Source organism: Panthera uncia, chromosome A2, assembly GCF_023721935.1.
Source record: "Panthera uncia isolate 11264 chromosome A2, Puncia_PCG_1.0, whole genome shotgun sequence".
Lineage (NCBI taxonomy): Eukaryota > Metazoa > Chordata > Mammalia > Carnivora > Felidae > Panthera > Panthera uncia.
The window spans coordinates 67,092,629-67,112,102 of record NC_064816.1 but is presented as its reverse complement, the minus strand read 5'-3'; the positions used below and the strand labels follow the sequence as shown (position 1 = coordinate 67,112,102).

Here is a 19,474-nt window from a genome sequence, read left to right as displayed (position 1 = left end):
TAAATCATATTGTCTATATAATTTAAAAGACTAATATATTTTGGGGCGCCTGGGTGGCTCAGCTGGTCAAGCACGTGACTTTGGCTCAGCTCATGATCTCCCAGTTCATGGGTTCAAGCCCTGCATCAGGCTCTGTGCTGACAGCTTAGAGCCTGGAGCCTGCTTCAGATTCTGTGTCTCCCTCTCTCTCTCTGCCCTTCCCCCACTCGCACTCTGTGTGTGTCTCTCTCTCAAAAATAGATAAACATTAAACACGTTTAAAAAAAAGACTATTTTTAAAAATCATTAGTTTATGTTTTAGGGCACACAAAGTATAAAGAAATAATTTTGTGACATCAACAACCAAAAGGAAGAGGGAACAGAACTGCAAAGGAGAATAGTTTTTGTATGTTCTTGAAGTTAAGCTGATATAAATTCAAATTATAGTGTTATAATTTTTGGATGTTAAATGTAATCTCCAGTGTACCCACAATGAAAATAGTTATAGAATATACACAAAAGAAATGAGGAAGGAATGTAAACATTTCACTACAAAAAGTCAACTAAAAAAAGAAAACAGTTATGTAGGAAATGAGGAACAAAAATAAGCTACTGAGTATGTAGAAATCAAATAGCAAGTGACAGAAGTATGTCCCTCCTCATCAGTAATTACTTTAAATGTAAATGGATAAACTTTCCAGTCGAAAGACAGAGATTGGCAGAATGGACAAAAACACATGCAAGAGACTCATATGAGGTCCAAAGACACAAAGAGGTTGAAAGTGCAGGGATGGAAAAAGATATTCCATGCAAATAGTAATCAAAAGAGAGCAAAAGTAGCTTTAATAATATCAGACAAAACAGACTTTAATCAAAAAAGTTTATAAGAGACAAAGGAGGACAACATATATTAATTAAACTTTCAATACAGCAAGAATATATAATAATTATAAACATTCATGTACCTAGTGACAGACCATTAAAATATATGAAGCAAAAATAGACAGAATGGGAGGGCAAAATAGACAGTTCCACAATAATAGTTGCAGACATCAATACCCCACTCACAATGTGGATAAAGCAATCAGAATACAAGTAATGAAATAGAGGATTTAAAGAACACAATAAGCCAACTAGATCTAATAGACATACACAGAATGGTTAACTTAACAATAACAGAATACACATTCTTCACAAGTACACATTGGACGTTTTCTAGATGATGCTAGGCCACAAATGGAGTCTGAATAGATTTAAAAGATGATGATATTCTGTAGTATCTTCTATGACCACAATAGGATGAAATTAGAAGTTAATAACAAAAGGAAAACTGGAATATTCACAAAAGGGTGGAAATTAAACAATGCATGTTTATATACCCAATGGATTAAAGAAGAAAATACAAGGGAAATTAAAAAAATACTTAAAGGTTAATGAAAGCAAAACCACAGCATACCATAATTTATGGTACACAGTAAAAGTGGTGCTAAGGTGGAACTTTATAGCTATAAACACTTATATTAAAAAACAAAAAAGATTTCAAATCAACAACCTACTTTATAACCTAAGGAACTGGAAAAGAAGAACAAACTAAACTCAAAGCTAGCAAAAAGAATGAAATAATAAAGATTAGAGCAGAAATAAATGAAAGGAGAAACAAATAATACCTAAAGTGTATTCTTTGATAAGATCAGCAAAATTGACAATACTTTAGCTAGAAGAACTAAGAAAAAAATAAAAAGAGAGAAGACTCAAATTACTAAAATCAGAAATGAAAGTAGTAACTATTCTGTAGAAATAAAAAGGACTATAAGAGAGTACTATGAACAATTGTACACTAAACAAGTTGAACAACCTAGATAAAATGGACAAATTCCAAGAAACACAAAATCTACCAAAACTGAATCATGAAGAAATAAAATCTGGATAGATCTATAACTAGTAAGGAGTGAATCAGTAATCAAGAATCCCCACAAAAATAAAAGCTTTGGACTTGCTGGCTTTACTTGGTGAATTCTACTAAACATTAAAAGAGGACTAGTACCAATCCTCAAATTTTCTGTAACATTGAAGAGGAGGGAATGCTTCCTAACTTAGGCTATGAGGCCTATATTACCCTGATGCCAAAGCTGCACATGAATATCCCTTATTAGCTTTGATGAAAAAATAGTCACTAAAACACTAGGAAACAGAATTCCTCAGCATATTGAAAGGTTTATACACCATGACCAAGTAGGATGGTTCAACATATGAAAATTGATCAATATAATGTACCACATCAAGAGACAAAGGAAAAACTACCTGATCACTTCAATTGCTGCAGGTAATGCATTTGACAAAATTCAACAGCCATTCATGACAAAAACATTTAACAAGTGAGGAAAAGAAGGAAACTACCTCATCATCATAAAGTCTAGAAATGAAAAATTAACAGCAAAAATTATACTCGATAGTGTACTTGATTGTACCCGAAAGCTTTTCCTGTAAGGTCAGGTTCCTTGTCAGGAACAAGTCAGGGATGCCTACTTTCACCACTTCTATTCAACATTGTACTGGAATGTTGCAGACTATGAGTCTAGAATTCTCTCTTGTCCAACAAGAGAGCAGAGGCAGCAATGAAAACCAGAGAGGCTAATGTCCAGGAAGAGACAAGAGCCCCGAACAGAGGTTTTGTCTCCGTATTTATTGAGCTCTCAAGATTGTACATATGTGGTGAATGTGCAGAAGGAAAAGATGAGAGTGACCATTAACTTGTGTGTGTAAGAAGCAAAGGGTTTGGGGGGCAAATGGCGTTTGAGGTTGAGATAAAGCACAATGATATACTGGCACCAGATGGAAAGTGTTTTTCTGTAGGTGATACAGCCAATTAGCTATTATCTCTAAGGTTTAAGATTGCTGGGGCATGTAACCTCAGGGTTAACAAGGCATTCTTCTCACTAGCTAACCTTGGACACTTTTGCCCTGCAGCTGCTTTCTACCTCTATGGTAAGTCTTACTTAATGACTGGCCTTGGGCACTTTTGCCTGTGGCAGCTTTCTGCCCTAAGCCTTGTTAACCTATTGGTGTAAGCTATAGAATTCTTAAACTTATTTCCCACACTGGAAGATCTAGCCAATGCATTTAGACAAGAAAAAGAAATAAAAGTTATCCAAACTGGAAAAGAAGAAGTAAAATTATGTCTGTTTTGGATAATATTATCTAATATGTAGACATTTAAAAAAAATTTTTTTTAATCTTTATTTTTAAGAGACAGAAAGACACAGAGCATGAGCAGGGAAGGGGCAGAGAGAGAGGGAGACACAGAACACAGAATCTGAAGCAGGCTCCAGGCTCTGAGCTGTCAGCACAGAGCCTGACATGGGGCTCAAACTCACGAAATGTGAGATCATGATTCAAGCCGAAGTTGGACGCTTAACTGACTGAGCCACCCAGGCACCCCTCTAATATGTAGACATTTTAAAATCCTATAGAAAATGGTTAGAACTAATACGTGAATTCAGGAAGGTAACAGGACACAAAGCCAACAGACAAAAATCACTTGCATTTCTATGTGCTAACAATGAACAATCTGAAAAGAATTACAAAAACAATTCAATTTCTAACAGCATTAAAAAGAATAAAATACTTAGAAATTAACCAAAGAGGTGAAAAACTTGCACAATGAAAAGTATAAAACCTTACTGAAAGAAATTAAAGAAGACATAAATAAATGGAAATTAAAGTGTCAATACTACCCAAAGTAATCTACAGATTCAATTCAGTCCCAAAAAATTCCAATGATTTCTTTTTCATACATAGCAAAGCTCATCAAAACAGTGTAGTACTGGCATAAAGACAGATATATTGACTAAACAGAATAAAATAGGGACTGCAGAAATAGACCCTCACATATATGTTCAAATAATTTTTGACAAGAATGCCAAGTTCACTCAATGGGGAAGGGACAGTCTGTTCAATAAATGGTGCTGGGAAAACTGAATATCCACATTAATTCAAAAATGGGTCAAGGACCAAAATAAGACCTAAAACAATAAAATTTCTAGAAGAAAATAGGACAAAAGTTTCATGACATCAGATTTGGCAATGATTTCTGATATGATATCAAAGGCACAGTGACAAAAGGAAAATTGGAGAAATTGGACTTCATGAAAATTTAAAAATATTCTGTATCAAAAGACACTATCATCAGAGTAAGAAGGTAACTCATAGGGGCACCTGGGTGGATTAGTTGTTAAGCATCTGACTATGGCTCAGGTCATGATCTTGAGGTTCATGAGTTTGAGACCTGCTTTGGGCTCTGCTCTGGTGGTGTAGAGCCTGCTTGGGACTCTCTCCCCACCCCTCCACCCCCCTGCCCATCCCCCACTTTCACTCTCTTGTCTCAAAATAAATAAACTTAAAAAAAACCCTCAATGACTTTCCATCTCTTAAAAAAAAAAAGGAACTCACAGAATGGGAGAAAATATTTGCTAATCGTATATCTGATAAAGGATTAATATCCAGAATATATAGAGAACTCCTAAAACCAACAACAACAAAAAAACCTGATTCAAAATGACTTGAATAGGTATTTCTCCAAAGAAGAGATAAAATATGCTCACAAAAAGGGGTTCAACATCACCAGTTATTAGGGAAGTGCAAACCAAATCCACAGTGAGACACAACTTCATACCCATTAGGATGGTTACCATCAAGAAAACAGAAAAATGTGTGTTTGCAAGGATGTGGAGAAATTGGAACCCTTGTGCGTTATTGGTGGGAATGTAAAAATGTTTAGTCATTATGGAAACCGGTATGGTGGTTCCTCAAATAATTTAAAATAGGATTACCATATGATCCGATAGTTCCACTTCTGGGTATGTACTTTATATAAAAGAACCGAAAGCAGGGTCTCAGGTATTTGTACACCACTTTTCATAGCAAGATTATTCACAACAACTAAACTGTGGAAGCAGCTCAAGTGTCCATCAATGGATGAACGGATAAGACTTAAATGTTTAGTGGTAAAAGGGGAAGACATTCTGCAATATGCTACATATGGATGAACTTTGAGGACATTATGCTAAATCAAATTAGCCAGTTACTGAAAGACATATACTGCACGATTCCACTTATTGGAGGAACATAAGAGTAGTCAAATAATAAAGACAAAAAGTATAATATACTTTTGTTCTTTTGGCAGGGGGTAAGGGAGAGTTACTGTTTAATGGGTATAGAGTTTGCGTTTCACAAGATCAACACAGGGGATGGATGGTGGTGATCATCGCACAATGTTACCGTACTTGACACAGCTTAACTGTGTACTTAAAATCATCAAGATGGTAATGGAAGAAACACCAAAAAAGAAAAGAAAAAAAAAAAGTTTTGCTGCCTCTTTGGTCTGGGCCCAGAAAGAACCGAGCAGGTTTCACGAGGTTGCGGTGCGGCCAAGGAGAGGGACAGAGCACTCGGTGAGGCCCCCACCCCTTTCCCCCTCAGGCCTCGCAGGTCCCGAGCACGGCCTAAGGTCATCTCCTCCTGTTCGCAAGCTCCCAATGGCCCCGCAGCGGAGCAAGGCAGAAGTCCGAGGGGCAGGCTAGAGGCAGCTCAGGTTCACAGCCAGCCCTGCGGCCCTCTAGCGGAGCGGAACGCTAGAGCCGGGCTCTCCCAGAAGCGGGCGGGAGACAGGGCCCCTCCCCTCCCAGCCCCATTTGCTCTCCCCCCACCCCCTCGCCCCCGCGCGCCCTCGCGTCCTCCGGCGCCGCGGCCAATCCGAGCCCGGCTCCCGCCTCCTACAGCAGCGCGGTCAGGTGGCAGCAAGGCGGCTGCGCGCAGAATCCGAGCTTTGTGCCCCGCGGCAGGTAAGGCTCCCGTCCGGGAGTGGGGGTCGCGGGCAGCTTTGATAATGCCTTCGGGTTAGGAGCTTGGAGAGCGCCGCCCCTGGAGGACGGCGCCGGCCCTGCGGTCTCGGGCCCAAGCCCCAAACCGCAGGCGCAGCTTCAGCGCCTCCTAATCTCGCTCCGCTGGGCCCAGAGGGAAGCTAGCAGTCCGGAGGCTTGGTGATCGCGACGAGCTCCCTCGGGAAGGGGCTTCCTCCAAAATGCAAGAGTGTTTAAAAAATCTGTATTTTATCTAAGAAGAGTTTATGGTTTCGGTTTTTACGTAGACTGGTGCTGCGTACATGTACGGTGTAGCCTAGGGGACTGAGGCTGAGCCAGTGGTTCTGTCGAGGCAGCTCCAACGTGGGGGAGACAGCTCGGCCCACAGGAGATGTGCGGGGCCGGGTTCTGCTCCTCGGGTACGAATCCTGCGCAAGCCCCGTAGCTTCTCCTCGCCACACTTTCCTCTTGGGAAACTGGGAAGTATCAGGTATTTCACAGACCCCTGTGAGGGTTACGTGAATTAAGTGCGCTCTAAAAAACTAAGGCTGAGCTCTCAGCAGCAACAGGGTTAAATATATACACAGATATTTCGAAGTACTGATACCCTGAATTGTTTGACAAATAAATTGACGTAGTTTACGACAACATCACGTAGAATAGTAACACATAAATATAAAAAATAAATGACTAAGATACTGGGGACAGAGACGATGTAAGAACAAAATAAGTCTGGGTGAAAAAGAAAGTATGTCAGTGCTGTCCAATAGAACTTTCTGCGGTAATGGAAGTGGCCTATATTTAACATTTACATAGCTGTACGTGTCAAGTGGCTACCTTATAGCACAGGCAGGTCTATATTGTTTTGCGGGCTGAGTATCCTAGGACGGTTAACTTCAGTTACACAGTTCTAGTCATTTGGTAGTAAAGCATGCTAGAGACTTCTTCCCACCTTCCCTCTGGCAACCACCGCTTCGTTTTGTGTATGTAAGGACTTTTTTAAATGTTAAAAACAAAAAGTTAACTCCTACACGTTTTGCCTGTGTGGAAGCTTTGTGTTCCTTTGCCCACCCCCACTCCTCAGTTGTGCTGTGGTCAGCTCTTCAGTAGTTCATGGTTTCCTCCTACAGAAAGAACTAGTCTTTCAGTAAGAGGGAGTCAAGGTTCAGATCTTTCTGGGGGATCAGTGCCTAACAACATGTATGGGCCCAGAATGTCCTGATCTCAACCCGATTTTGAAACTGAGTTGCACATTGCTTGCAATTTGAATTAATAAGTCACTTAAAAAAAAAAAAAAAAAACATGGATGTATCCTTACAAGTTTCAATACAGTAGACGTTTATTCCTTAAAAGTATTTTGACTTCTGCTATCTCCTTTCTCTCTTATTATATCAAGACCACTTTAAAGAAAAGGTAGAAAGTTTTGAAATGGTGATGAGGAATAGGAGGAACATTGAGCAGGAGGGGCAAGAAGGTGGGATGGGGAAGAGAGTGGCTTAGGTTTAGAGGGAGTGTTCAAGAAAGCTTCCCTGGTTCTGATAACCCAAGCCTTGTCCCAGTTTACTTGTGTACAGTTCTGCCCATGAGAGAACCAGGAGAGAAGCTAATAACCTCCAGTTAACCAAGACAAACACTGAGGAAGCTAAGGCCAGAGGAGAAGAAAAAATAGAAGTGAAGTGGGTTAGAATTATAGCATGTCAGCACTGAAAGAGAGCGTAGAGATCATCTAAGTTTGTGTAAAGTTCATCTGCCCCCATTCCTTTCTTGTGGTGCAGAAACCAAGGCAGTAAGAGGCCATGTACGTTGGCCTTGGTCAGAGTGGTAGTGGGTGCCCATGCCAGGTGTAGAATTCTGGGCTCTTGAGTCACAGGCAGGCTCTTATCCCCCAGAGGGATAACTTGTCTGTGTGTACCTCAGTGCCTCATATTTTGGGGTCAAAGCTCAAACTCCACCTCTGTTAAGTTAGTAGACCTGCCACAGTAGGGGAAAGGAGAAACCTACTTTAAATTGGTTTAAGAAGGTCTTTTATGCAAAAGTGTTGCCTTTTTTCTTTATCTTTCTAGTGAACCACTGCAGCCTGAACTATCATTTGTTATTATGTGGTAATTCAGGAACTAACTCAAGATTCTTCTGTTTTGTAATTTTTCTTAAAGTGCCTGCTCCTAGACAGGCATACCATATATTTCTCGATGAGAAAACCTATTAATTCACATTAATTTAATTTATACGTTTGATACAATTATAGGCACAATCCCAGTGAAATTGTTTTTTGTTTTTTTGTTTTTTTAACTTGACAAAGATATTCTAAAATTAATCTGGAAGTCCAAACAGGCAAGACTAGATAGGAATACTCTACAAGTTAATGAGAGAACTTAAACTGCCAGATAGCAAAACATTGTTAAGCCACAGTTATGTAAACAATATATTATAGGCATGGGAATAAAGGTCAGTGACACAGTAGAGGAAGTGAAAAAAAGAATAACTGTGTTTATAAAAAGTTATGTATGAATCATTGGGGGAAAGGATGAAATATTCAATTAATGATTTGGGAACAACTCAACTATTTGGGGGAAAAGTATAGTTAGAGTCTTATGCCATCACCACAATACTATTTAGATTGATTAAAATATAAAAGTATAAAAGAATTAAAAATCAAGGAAATAAGAATGTGTCTATAAGTATTTCTAAACATAATACTAAAAGTCAAAAACTTAAGTTTTTTTGGCCCAACTTAAGTTGGACCATTTAAATATTAAACCCTTGAAATAAACTAGCAAACAAACCTAAATCTTCTTGTTATAGGATTAGGTCTTAGATATTTAAGAATATATTAAAATATAGAATAAAATTCTCCCTGGCTTCTTTTCAAACCTTAACTAGTCTTGGCAAGACAGTGGGGAGGAAGAGAGAGCTGTGTGATGAGCAGGGAAGATGTGGAAAGGCAGAGCCAGATCTCACCTGGCCAGGGTTCTGCCTCCTGATAGTGCCATCTTAAGGGGAGTTGAAAGCTGGATGGAAAAGAGCATGGGAAGGATCCCTCAGTTGAATGTGCTTTATACATGACAGTGCTATTCATCCTAGGTGGTAGATTGCTAATGCCTAATGCAGTAGATTTCTAAGTGGGATTGTTTCACACATCTGCATTTCTCCAAATCATTTTTTTTTGTTTGTTTGTTTTCTTTTGTTTTGCTTTCCCAGATTCTTTGGGGAAGCAGTCAAGTTTATTAACAATGTTTTGTAGACATTTTTTATAGGAAAACTTTCCTGGAAGTTCTCATGTGAGAAGCAAGTAGTAGCAATGTTTCTATGAAGACAAAGGACTTAGGGCAGTTTAATTTCTCTTGAATATGATTTGGGGATTGGAGACAAATTGGAAGCAGTGGAATGGCTATGTCAGAGGTTGCCTGAATTTAGATTTGTAATAGACATTGCTAAGCTGCCCACTATAGAGATGATACCCATCTGTAGTCCCCCTGATATTGTCAGAGAGTCTATTCCCCACACTTTGACCACTGCACTGTGGCAAACATTTTGATCTCTGACAGTCTGATAGAGCATCAGAAATAATTGTGAAATAATAATTTGCATTCTGTGATCATGACTGACTGAGGTTGAGCATTGTTCCACCTATTTTAAGAGTTATCTGAATTTCCTTTTGTGGAAATCAGAACATTTTAGAGCTGGAACAGACCTTAGAGATGAAGTCCAGCCACACAGCCTACGATGAATCTGTTTGGACCTGGCTGCTTGGCTAGCCCATGACTGAAGCAGGGCAAACACTCATTCTCCTGTTTGTCATAATAGCTGTCTGACAGGATCTGTAAAGTTCTCCGGAGCACTCTGGACTTTGGCTCTAGAACCAGAAAGTCTGAAAATTACAGTGCAGTGCTACAGTGCCTTGACTGTGAAAGACCAAACGCTTTTACCCACCCTGCACTTCAGGTATCTCATCTGTAAAATGGAGTTAGTGTTGGCCTTTTTGTCAAGGGTTTTATGGGTTAGAGTTAATATAAAGTAGTTGACACAAGTAAGCTCACAACTGTTATTATCCTCATATTTTTGCATTTTGTTATCTGACTTTTCCACTGACATGTAAGCTCTAAGCAGGCTTAGACTAAAGTTGTTTAGAACATAAGTAAAGCACAATAGAGTTTAGGATAGGGCATCTATGCAGGGGAGGGCAACCAAGTGTGTTCTCTGGGGAGTCCCTGTGGTCAAGACTGTTGCTTAACACACATCCTTGCCTTAGTTTTGGCTTTTTTCCCTGACTTTGCTATCAGTGTGTTAGTCATACCTCTGAGATATTTTATGCACAAGATATTACACCTATACTGACTCCCTGGGATCTGAGAAGAAAGCTTACCCACTTTGTCACTTCCTGCTTTTTAGGGTTTGTCTTCTAGCAGTTCCCTTTTTCATATTTTTTCAGGAAGCATGAAACCTCCAGATTATTAAAGGAAAGATTGCATGTGTGCTGGCTAGGTTGGGTCATGAGACCCGATCTCAAAACAGGAGGAATGAGAAGAGAGAAGGGAGGGGAATTACTGAAAATGGGTTATTTTCAACACACAGCCTAGGTGACCTCCCAGGTGTTCATAGGATTGTCAGGAGTCAAGTTTTTTTGTTTTTGTTTTTTAAATGTTTTTAATGTTTATTTTTGAGAGAGAACGCGCACGAGCTAGTGGGGGGAGGGCAGAGAGAGAGGGAGACATAGAATTGAAGCAGGCTCCAGGCTCCAAGCTGTCAGCACAGAGCCCGACGCGGGGCTTGAACTCCAACGGAGAGATCACCTGAGCAGAAGTCAGACACTTAACCAACTGAGCCACCCAGGCACCCCTGTTTTTGTTTTTTCAAATAATTGATGTTATTATTTCATTGTTCTTATTCATGGTTATCATCAGTGTGCTCAACTCTTTCTATATCTTGAAAGAGGACAAGATCAAATTCAGGGGTGGGTCCAAGGATTGAGGCTACCATGGCCTTTTCTTCCCAGAGGACTTGGAGAGCCCTCCTTCTCCTTCAGCTCTGAGCAGTCATCTGCATTGGCTTCCTGGACATCCTACGCAGGTAGAGGGGCTAGAGAGGCTTTAGCTCTTTGTCATTTCTGGTTACCCAGTCACCCTGCCATTGCCTGCCCAAGTCTTAGTTGAAATAAAGTGGCAATTCTAACAACTCTGAAAAACAAATGAAAAAGTTAAGTTTTATAGGCCTCTCTGTTCTAGTGTTTCTCCAAGTGTGGCATGATCTCTTGGATGACAGTTGAAAATACCCGATTTTTAGCCTCCCTTCCCCTGTAGACTTCCTGAGTCAGACACTGGGGGTAGAACCCAGAAATATGCATTTTCAACAAGCAGTCCTTGGAGTACATTATAGTTTGGAGCCACTATTATTCTGTACTAGTTTTTTATTTCTTTTCCTTCTCTCTCCTGTTTCTCCTTCCCTTCCCTTTTTCTTTCCCCATTTCTTCTGACTCCTGATGACTTGTTTGTTCCTTCCTTCCTCCTCCTTAATGCTGCAGGTTCAGATTAGCCTATCAAACTGTTCGTAATAAATTTAATCCTTTAGAAAGTCAGCTGGGAGGAAAAAAAAAGAAGTGTGTATTTCCTGCTGCCCTGCTTGTCTCCATAAAAGAAAGGCAGACCCGAAGCTATCCTCTCCAAGCACTAGCTTTGGGACAAGCATTATTCCTTTAAGTACACATGGCATTGTGTTTACAGTCCCTCATCTAGTATAGGAGGTGTGCCTGGGGGTTGGAAATGTCCTTCTTCAGAGAAACATCACGGGCATGACATCCCAGGGGAGTCCACCATCAGCAGCCTCAGAATCAGACACTGGCCTGGGTCCCCTTACTGGAGGGCTCAAGGTGGTGGAGGCATTTGGGGAAGATAGGGCCAGTGGACAGTAAGTAGTGTGGGAGAGAGTGGGGTGGCAGCGGGGAGTGTCTGCCTGGAGTGTGGGGCAGGTGTCATCTGAGTCCTGACCTCTGCTTTTGTCTTCACAGCCACTGAAGGAAGGGACCAAGATGAATGCAGAGGTAAGTTCTTTAAAAGGACCAGTTTAAGGAATGCTTTTCTTGCAGTATTCCTCATTTCTCTTTCACAGAGTGTCTTGTCTCCCTAGAGAGCTTTCAGAAACATCTGCACAAACTTGAAAACATTTCCCCTCCAACCTGCCCACGTGCACATGGCTCTGGGTGATATAGGAGGAATTAGGCTCCTCTGAGTTCTTATCTGTGTCTGTCCAGCCTCAGTTAGATTAGAATTTATCTATTGCAGTTAATCCTGAAACAACAGTTAAGAGCTAGGCGTGGAGTGGACAGCGGGGCGGCATTGGGGTGCTGGGCCTAGAGCCCTGCTTTGTGTTATTCTGGGGACACTTACTCTCTGCATTGTCTCCTGGGAGTTCTCCATTCCACTGTCCCTGTTCTTTGATCTGGTGAGATGTCTAGTCACTTGGCTGTTTTGTTCTTTTTCCTGACTAACCAGCTTCTTCCTGTCTTTACTCCTTTCCAAGCCACTGAATTGTGGGCTCCATCTCTTCAACCACTCTTGGTCTGATGTCCCTAACTTTTCTTTTCCTCTTGTCCTGTTGATCCACCAATCCAAACCCAGGACAGTGGTCTGAGGTGAGTGGTATAGCTTCATGCTGTTTACAGCTTGCAGCTATCTCTAAACCCTCAAGTGGGTACTCAGCACTGCCAGCCTGGCCCCCATGTAGCTGCAGGAGGCCCCCTTTCCCATTGCCCTGGATGGCCACGTCCAGTCTTCTCACCCCTCCCTGCTCTCTCCTTACTGTTAGCATCTGGACCACCTTTTACCTTACAGAGAAAAATTAGAACCATCAGACATCATCTCTCTCAATTCCTACCTTCCCATTTGTCTTACTGCTCTTCTCACAGTGGAAGGGATGTCTGTCAGTGAGAGAGCTCCAGGCTGTGAGCATAGGAAAACCCAACTTCACGTGTTTTTTTATCTTGGAAGTCCAAATGGAGGGCAGGCTTCAGGGCTGGTTGATCTGGTGGCTCGGCAATCTTGAGGATCCAGGATCATTTCACCGCTCTGCTTTTTATCCAAGTGTTAGCTTTATCCTAGAGATGGTTCCCCTTATGGTTATGGGATGGCTGCCAGTTACCCGTTGGGGCTACATGCTTCCTCATTCACTTTGAGCAGGAGAAAGAGATAACTTCCTGCGGCTCTCCCAGAAAAGTAGGAACTTCTTTTTTTTTTTTGGAGTCCTACCAAATGCCTCCTTAGGTTTTATTAAGAATTATGTCACATGCCCACTCCTGGAGTAATTATTGGGTTAGAGGAACCAAGATTTTGCCAATTGGCGTAGACTAGTCAGGCCTGCCCTCAAGCAGTTCCCCACCCCATGCTTTGGCTGGATATAGAAAGAAAAAAGGGAACCTATAGCATCCAGTCCGAGACATTTCTAGTGTCCCATGAGACTCCTGTCCATACTCTGAATTGCAAATTCTGCTGCCTCTTCAGACCTCTTATGGCTTCCCTAGTTATCTCCCTTACCACCTGCATTATTAATCTCATTTCTACTAGTTCGTTCTCTTTAATATTTCAAAATGCTTTAGTTTTTACTTTCTTCAGAATAAAATAACACATGACATCTTGTCAAGCTACTGTAATCTTACTGTTCTCAATCTCTTTCAAAGGGAGGCTTGAAAGAGATGTCCATGGGTAATTTCTCCATTTTATTCCTCTCTCCCAAGTCATTCTCAACCTGCTGCAGTTGGGCTTCTTTCTTACCATTATACAGAAATTCATCGTAAATAATAATTTTTAAAAATTATTTTTGTAGTAACGTCAATACAAACACCTAGTACAAAACTCAAAAGCTACAAAATGATAAAAGTCAAAATAAGTCTCCCTACTGCCTGATCCCCTGGCCTTCCTCACTTCAGGGCTGACTTCTCTTAACCACTTTCTGGTGCCTCTGACCCCTTATTGTGAAACCCCCTGTGACTCACTTAAATTCTTATGGTCTTAGGAGTCCTGAAGAAAAAGTAGGAACTTTGCATTAATATTAAGCCTAAAATGCCTGGCCCAGCAACAGTGGCTTTTTCCTGTCAACCTTTGAAAACGTTCCTAGACCTTGGATTCCCTTTAATTATCTTCCCTTCTCTTCTGCCTTAAACACTCATGGTTCAGTGTCTGTGACCACTTCCTCACTTTCCTTTTATGTCAGTCTCATTGCAGTCTGACATGGTTCTCACTGTCCCACCAGAACTTTACAGCTGAAAGTCACCAGTAGCTCATATTGCCAAATTTTGTGGAAACTTTCTTCTTGAGGCATTTGACACTATCGGCCATGTTCTTGCAATGTTCCCATGATATCTCAGGATTTCTTCCCATCTCTCTGCTCACTTCTCATACTTTTTCTTGGGCTTCTCTTCTGCCTGCTTCTTAAAACTTTGCATTTCCCAGGACACTTCTCACCCTACCATTGTCCTGGGCTGCTCATCCAGTCCCACAGATTTTATTGATCAGATTTAGGAATGCCCCAGATGGATCTGTTCAACCAGATCCTACTCCTCAACGTCAAATCCATCTATCTGGAAGCCTGGATTGCTCATCTTCATTGAGAGGTGCCACAGGCACTCCCAGCTCAGTATCACCCAAGCTGGACCTGCTGTTTTTCACCTGACCCACGTAAGCTTCTCTTAATGGGGCCCTGTACGGAAGGGCACTAGTGCTGTCCATTTCCACGGCCTAGAAGCCTGACATCCTCCTGACTCCTTTCCCACACTCCATCCCGTAAATCCTGCTCTTTTCTTTATTTTGATCTAAAATTTATGAAACAGTACATTGTACCAGACTCTACATTTGGCTTTATGCCTATAATGGTAAAAAATACAGATGTGGTACTTGTACTCATGGAATTTGCTGAGAAGTGAGACCATAATATCTTTCACATCTGCCCTTTTCTTGCTTGACTTTCTGCCTCCTTATCGCTTCCTCACTTCTGTACTTATTCTCCTTTCCATTTTTTTAAATGTTTACTTATTTTTGAAAGAGAGTGAGCACATGCACACAGGTGGGGGAGGGTCAGAGAGAAGGGGACAGATGATCCGAAGTGGGCTCTATGTTAACAGCAGAGAGCTCAAGGCGGGGCTCAAACTCACGAACCCTGAGGTCATGACCTGAGCTGAGGTTGGACACTTGACTGACTGAGCCACCCAGGTGCCCCACTGTCCCCTCCTTTTCTTACCCTCTTCTAGGTCTTTTGAGGGGCAGAGGAGGAGACCTTAGGCATAGAACAGACTTCTCAGCCTCTGTTCGTGACATGTTGTCTTTATTGGTCTGTGCAAGGCTCCTCTCTTGTATGTATGTTCTCATTCCTTTTGGTCTTCATCCCCATTCTCACCCTCAAAGACAGCTGTTCTAATGTATTAAATGATTGTCTTCTTGTTTTCATGTATTTAGGAAACTATATGTCACTGTCTTTGTATAAATACCCTTCACATTTACATTTGGTGAGATTAGCTTTTTAATTTTTTTTGGTGTACAGTTCTGTGAATTACCACAATCAAGATTTAGACCCTTACTCCAAAATATTCCTTTCTGTTGTTGCTCCTTTGTTTGTCACAGCCTTCCCACCCCTAACCCCTGGCAACCACTGTGTAATATACTTTTAATTTTAGTAATTGTATTATGTTACAGTTTATATCTAGTTCTCTTTCTTTTTTTCCTACTCAGCACTACATTTTCAAGATAAAACATATAGTTAATCTGTTGCACAGTATCCCATGATGTGCATCTGTTTAATCCTAACAAGACACCTAGGAGCAAGATGCTATTATTGTCTCAGTTTTGTAGATAAGGAAAAGGAGGGTTAAGTAAATTGCTCAAGTCACAGGGTATTGGGGGCAGAATGGTGATGCAAGCCCTGATGTCTCTGACTCCATGAATGTCTTTCTTCTTGTGTATATTCAGCTAATCCTGTCTATCCAGTTCAAATGTTGTTACTGTTGCATGAAAAGTTTCTCAGGGATTTCTCTCTAGAAGTGGTATCTCCCTCTCCTTGATTCTCATTGCTCTTTACTTTTTGGTTACTTTCCATTCTCTGACCTCAAATATAGCTGTCTGTGTATCTTGTTCATCTTAGTATACCCACAGCATCTGGCATGATGCCTCATACTTAGTTTGTCCTCACCAAGTGTCAGTCATCATTTAGTCAAATGATCAGATGGTTCAGAAACTGTTCAGTAATCCTGTAATGCAATCCAGAACTTGGGTGGGTTAGAGAAAATGTAGAGGAAGGAAATCATATGACAGAAAATTTCAAGGAAAATTTGCTGTGATTCAGAGTCTGGCTGGAGTAGAAGGGCGGAGAAAGATTGTCAGCCTCAGCGAGCCCTTGGATCTCAGAGGAACTTTGCTGAGTACACGAATGACTCCCGGGATTTTGAGCATTTCAAGCTGGGTGCCTGATAGAATTTGTAGAGCCATTGGCATTTGCCCAGAATTTCAGAGCATAGCCAGTCAGGTAGAGTGGATGGCTGGCATCTAGCACAGAGTGGATGATCCAGGTCAGAATGAGATGGCCAGGTGGAAACTGGAAATGCCCAATTGGCATTTCTTCTTATGATTGGAACTTGGAGGAAAGAATGGCTCACAGCTCAGGATGTTGGAGTCTTCAGCATAAAAGTGGTCATGGTGAAGGGACTCCCCCCTCCCCCAACCTCTGGGACTATGGGGAAGAGAGGAAAACAGAGGGACAAGGATTGAGTGCTGGGAATTATGCACTTCCAGGGGGCAGGGTGAAGAAGGAAAGTGAAGTATGAAAAGAAAACCTCAGTATGAGGTGAGAAGAAAGGAGGGAAGGTCCATTTGAATTTTAAATAGGTCTGAGGTCTAGGGGAATTCAGTAGAGAAAAAGCCCTTGAATTTAGCAACGAGAAGGTCTCAGATCTGTGATGAAGCAGAGAAGCATTGAAAACCAGATTACAACTGGGCCAGAAAGTATGGGTGGAAACAGCAGTTGTGAGGAGTCAGATGATTGGGGACATTGGACAGGACACCGTCAGGGGCAGAAAGTCCCCAACATGGGACAGCAGAAGATTCTGGGCCTTATAGAGGGAACTCCAGGAAGGGAGATGGGAGTAAGCCAAAGAGTCCATAAGCTGTCAAGTTCTTATCTACTTGGAGCATCCCTTAGATATTTGTATGTATTTTAAGTGTTTTTATTTTAGGTAACTAATATATTCAGTTGATTCAAAATTTTAAAGGCTTTAGAAAAAAATTCTCTTCCCTCCCAGCTATTCTGTTTCTCATGCTCCCACGTAACTTTGTGTTCCTGGAATCTTTCTTTCAGAGAGATTCTAAACATATACAACAAATATTTTTTTTCTCTCCATATGGCTCCTTCTTTTTTGTACAAACTATAGCACACAGCTTAACACTGATCTGTTTTTTGCTATTCTCAGCTAGCAATCTATCTTGGAGATCAGTCCCTTTAAATACAAAAAGAACTTCCTTGTTCTTTTCTATAGCAGTGTAATATTTCATTAAGTTTTTTTTAATGTTTATTTATTTTTGAGAGCAAGAGAGACAGAGCATGAGTGGGAGAGGGGCCGAGAGACAGGAAGACACAGAATCCGAAGCAGGTTTCAGGCTCTGAGCTGTCAGCAAAGGCCCGATGCGGGGCTCGAACTCATGGACTGCGAAGTCATGACCTGAGCCAAAGTTGGCTGCTTAACCAACTGAGTCACCCAGATGCCCCTGTAATATTCCATTTTAAGAGCATACCAAATGTACATAACCAGCCTGCTATTATAATATATAATATAATATATAATACAGTCCACATGTTATTTTCAATCTTTTGCTGTTACAAATAAGGCTGCAATAAACTTAAATCATCTCATTGTGTATCTCTATAGGATGCATTTTTAGAAATGGATTTATTGGAGCACAGAGAATTTGCATAAGTATTTCCAAGTTGCTCTCCACAAATTTGCCCATTTTTCTCTCCCACTTGCAGTGTATGACTATACCTCTTTTTCCACACCCACCAATGTGCTGTCAAACTTTTTGATCCTTGTGAACAGTGGATGAAAAACATTAGATTGTTGTCCCTGATTATTTGGAATCTCCTTCCCCCCCTCCCAGAGTGGTAGTTCAGCACGTGTCCCCATGTCTCACCTCTCAAGGTTCCTCTAAAATTATTTTACATTTTCTCTTACCTTTTTCATCTCAAAACAAGTTTTTTCTAAGTTAGCAGAGCATGTTTTCTTAATCCTGACTTCCTTCAAATGCTGTGATCAGATCTGGAGCTCCAGACCCCAGCTTCTCTGACTCCAAAAGAGGGAGCAAGTTCATTCCATGACTATGATTTGGCTCTGAATTTTTGAGTCACTTTGCTGTCCTGTATGTGTGTCCTTTTTCTGCTGTCTTGAATCTGCTCCTTTTCCTCTACTGTAGTGGCATTTACCCAAAGGTTCAAGATAAAGTAAAGCAAACAACCGAAAATGGAATTTTAGATATCCTGGTTGCTAGAAATCCATTGCCCACCCTTACTGGCTCCTTTCTGTTACCTTCAACCTCCTCAACCTGTGTGCATCTTCTCTTTCTGCTCCTTTCTATTGCCCTTTCCTCTGCCTTCTGCTAGTTCCCACCCTCTAATTTCTTATATTACAACTTTATGCTAAGAACACTTAGAATGATTTCTTTTTTTTAAGATCTGTTCCTAACTGATACCTTGTGGAGTTTAATAAAAAGTAGAAGTACATTGAGGCACTCGCTCTGTGTCTCTTTCTCTCAAAAATAAATAAAAACATTAAGAAAATAAGAAAAAATTAGAAGTACATTGTGTAAAAATGGTAGTATAAAGTTTGGGAGAGAGGAGATGGAAGTATAATATTGTAAGAGTCTTATATGTGAAATGGTATATTGTTTTCAGGTAGCTGTGATAAGTAAAATATGTATAATATAAAAGCCTTTAAATAACCACTAAAGAGAAGTTGCAGCTATAGCCAATAAATGAGGTAAAATGGAATCATAAGAAATACTGTATTAATCTAAAAGAAGGCAGAAAAAGAGGGACAGAATAGATTGGACAAATAGAAGACAAACAATAAAGTGTTGGTTTAAACCTAACCATCTCAATGATTATAATGTAAATTGTCTAAACACTTCACTGAAAGGCAGAAACTGTTAGATTGAACAAGACCTGACTATATGCTGCTTAAAGAAACTCACTTTAGATATAAAAACACACAAAGGTTAAAGATAAAAGATTGGGGGAAAAAAGTACTATGCTACCACTAATCAGTGGAAACCAGAAGTGGATTGTTAGTATCAGACAAAATAAATTTAAGGGCAGAAGTATTAACTGGAAAAAAATGGTCATTTCAGAATGATGAAGGAGTCCATTAATCAAAAAGACATAACCAACCTAAACATTTATATATCTAATAACAGAAGGTATTATGGAAAGGTCCACCCAACAACTGTAGAATATACATTCTTTTCAAATGTGCCTAAAACATTTACCAGGATAGGCTGTATTCTGGATCATAAAGCGTGTTTCAAAATTTTTTTGATGATTCAGATCATTTAAATAATTATTTTCTTTTTTCTTTCTTTCTTTCTTTCTTTCTTTCTTTCTTTCTTTCTTTCTTT

At 40.6% G+C, this 19,474-nt stretch overlaps 1 protein-coding gene across 7 annotated transcripts in view; it reads left to right on the top strand.

The window, feature by feature from the left end:
• The first annotated feature begins 5,601 nt into the window (after nt 1-5,601).
• Nucleotides 5,602-19,474, top strand: part of BLVRA (biliverdin reductase A) — a 49,309-nt gene continuing 35,436 nt past the window's right edge. For 2 of the 7 annotated variants that reach the window (XM_049641288.1, XM_049641284.1), the window contains exon 1: nt 11,884-19,474. This exon is cut by the window's right edge and continues 2,132 nt beyond it. Coding sequence is in view for 4 of the 7 variants with exons in the window: in XM_049641290.1 (XP_049497247.1) it covers nt 11,860-11,871 (12 nt within the window). In the remaining 3 variants the exon portion in view is untranslated. The other 5 variants (XM_049641290.1, XM_049641285.1, XM_049641287.1 and 2 more) reach the window with 5 other exon arrangements.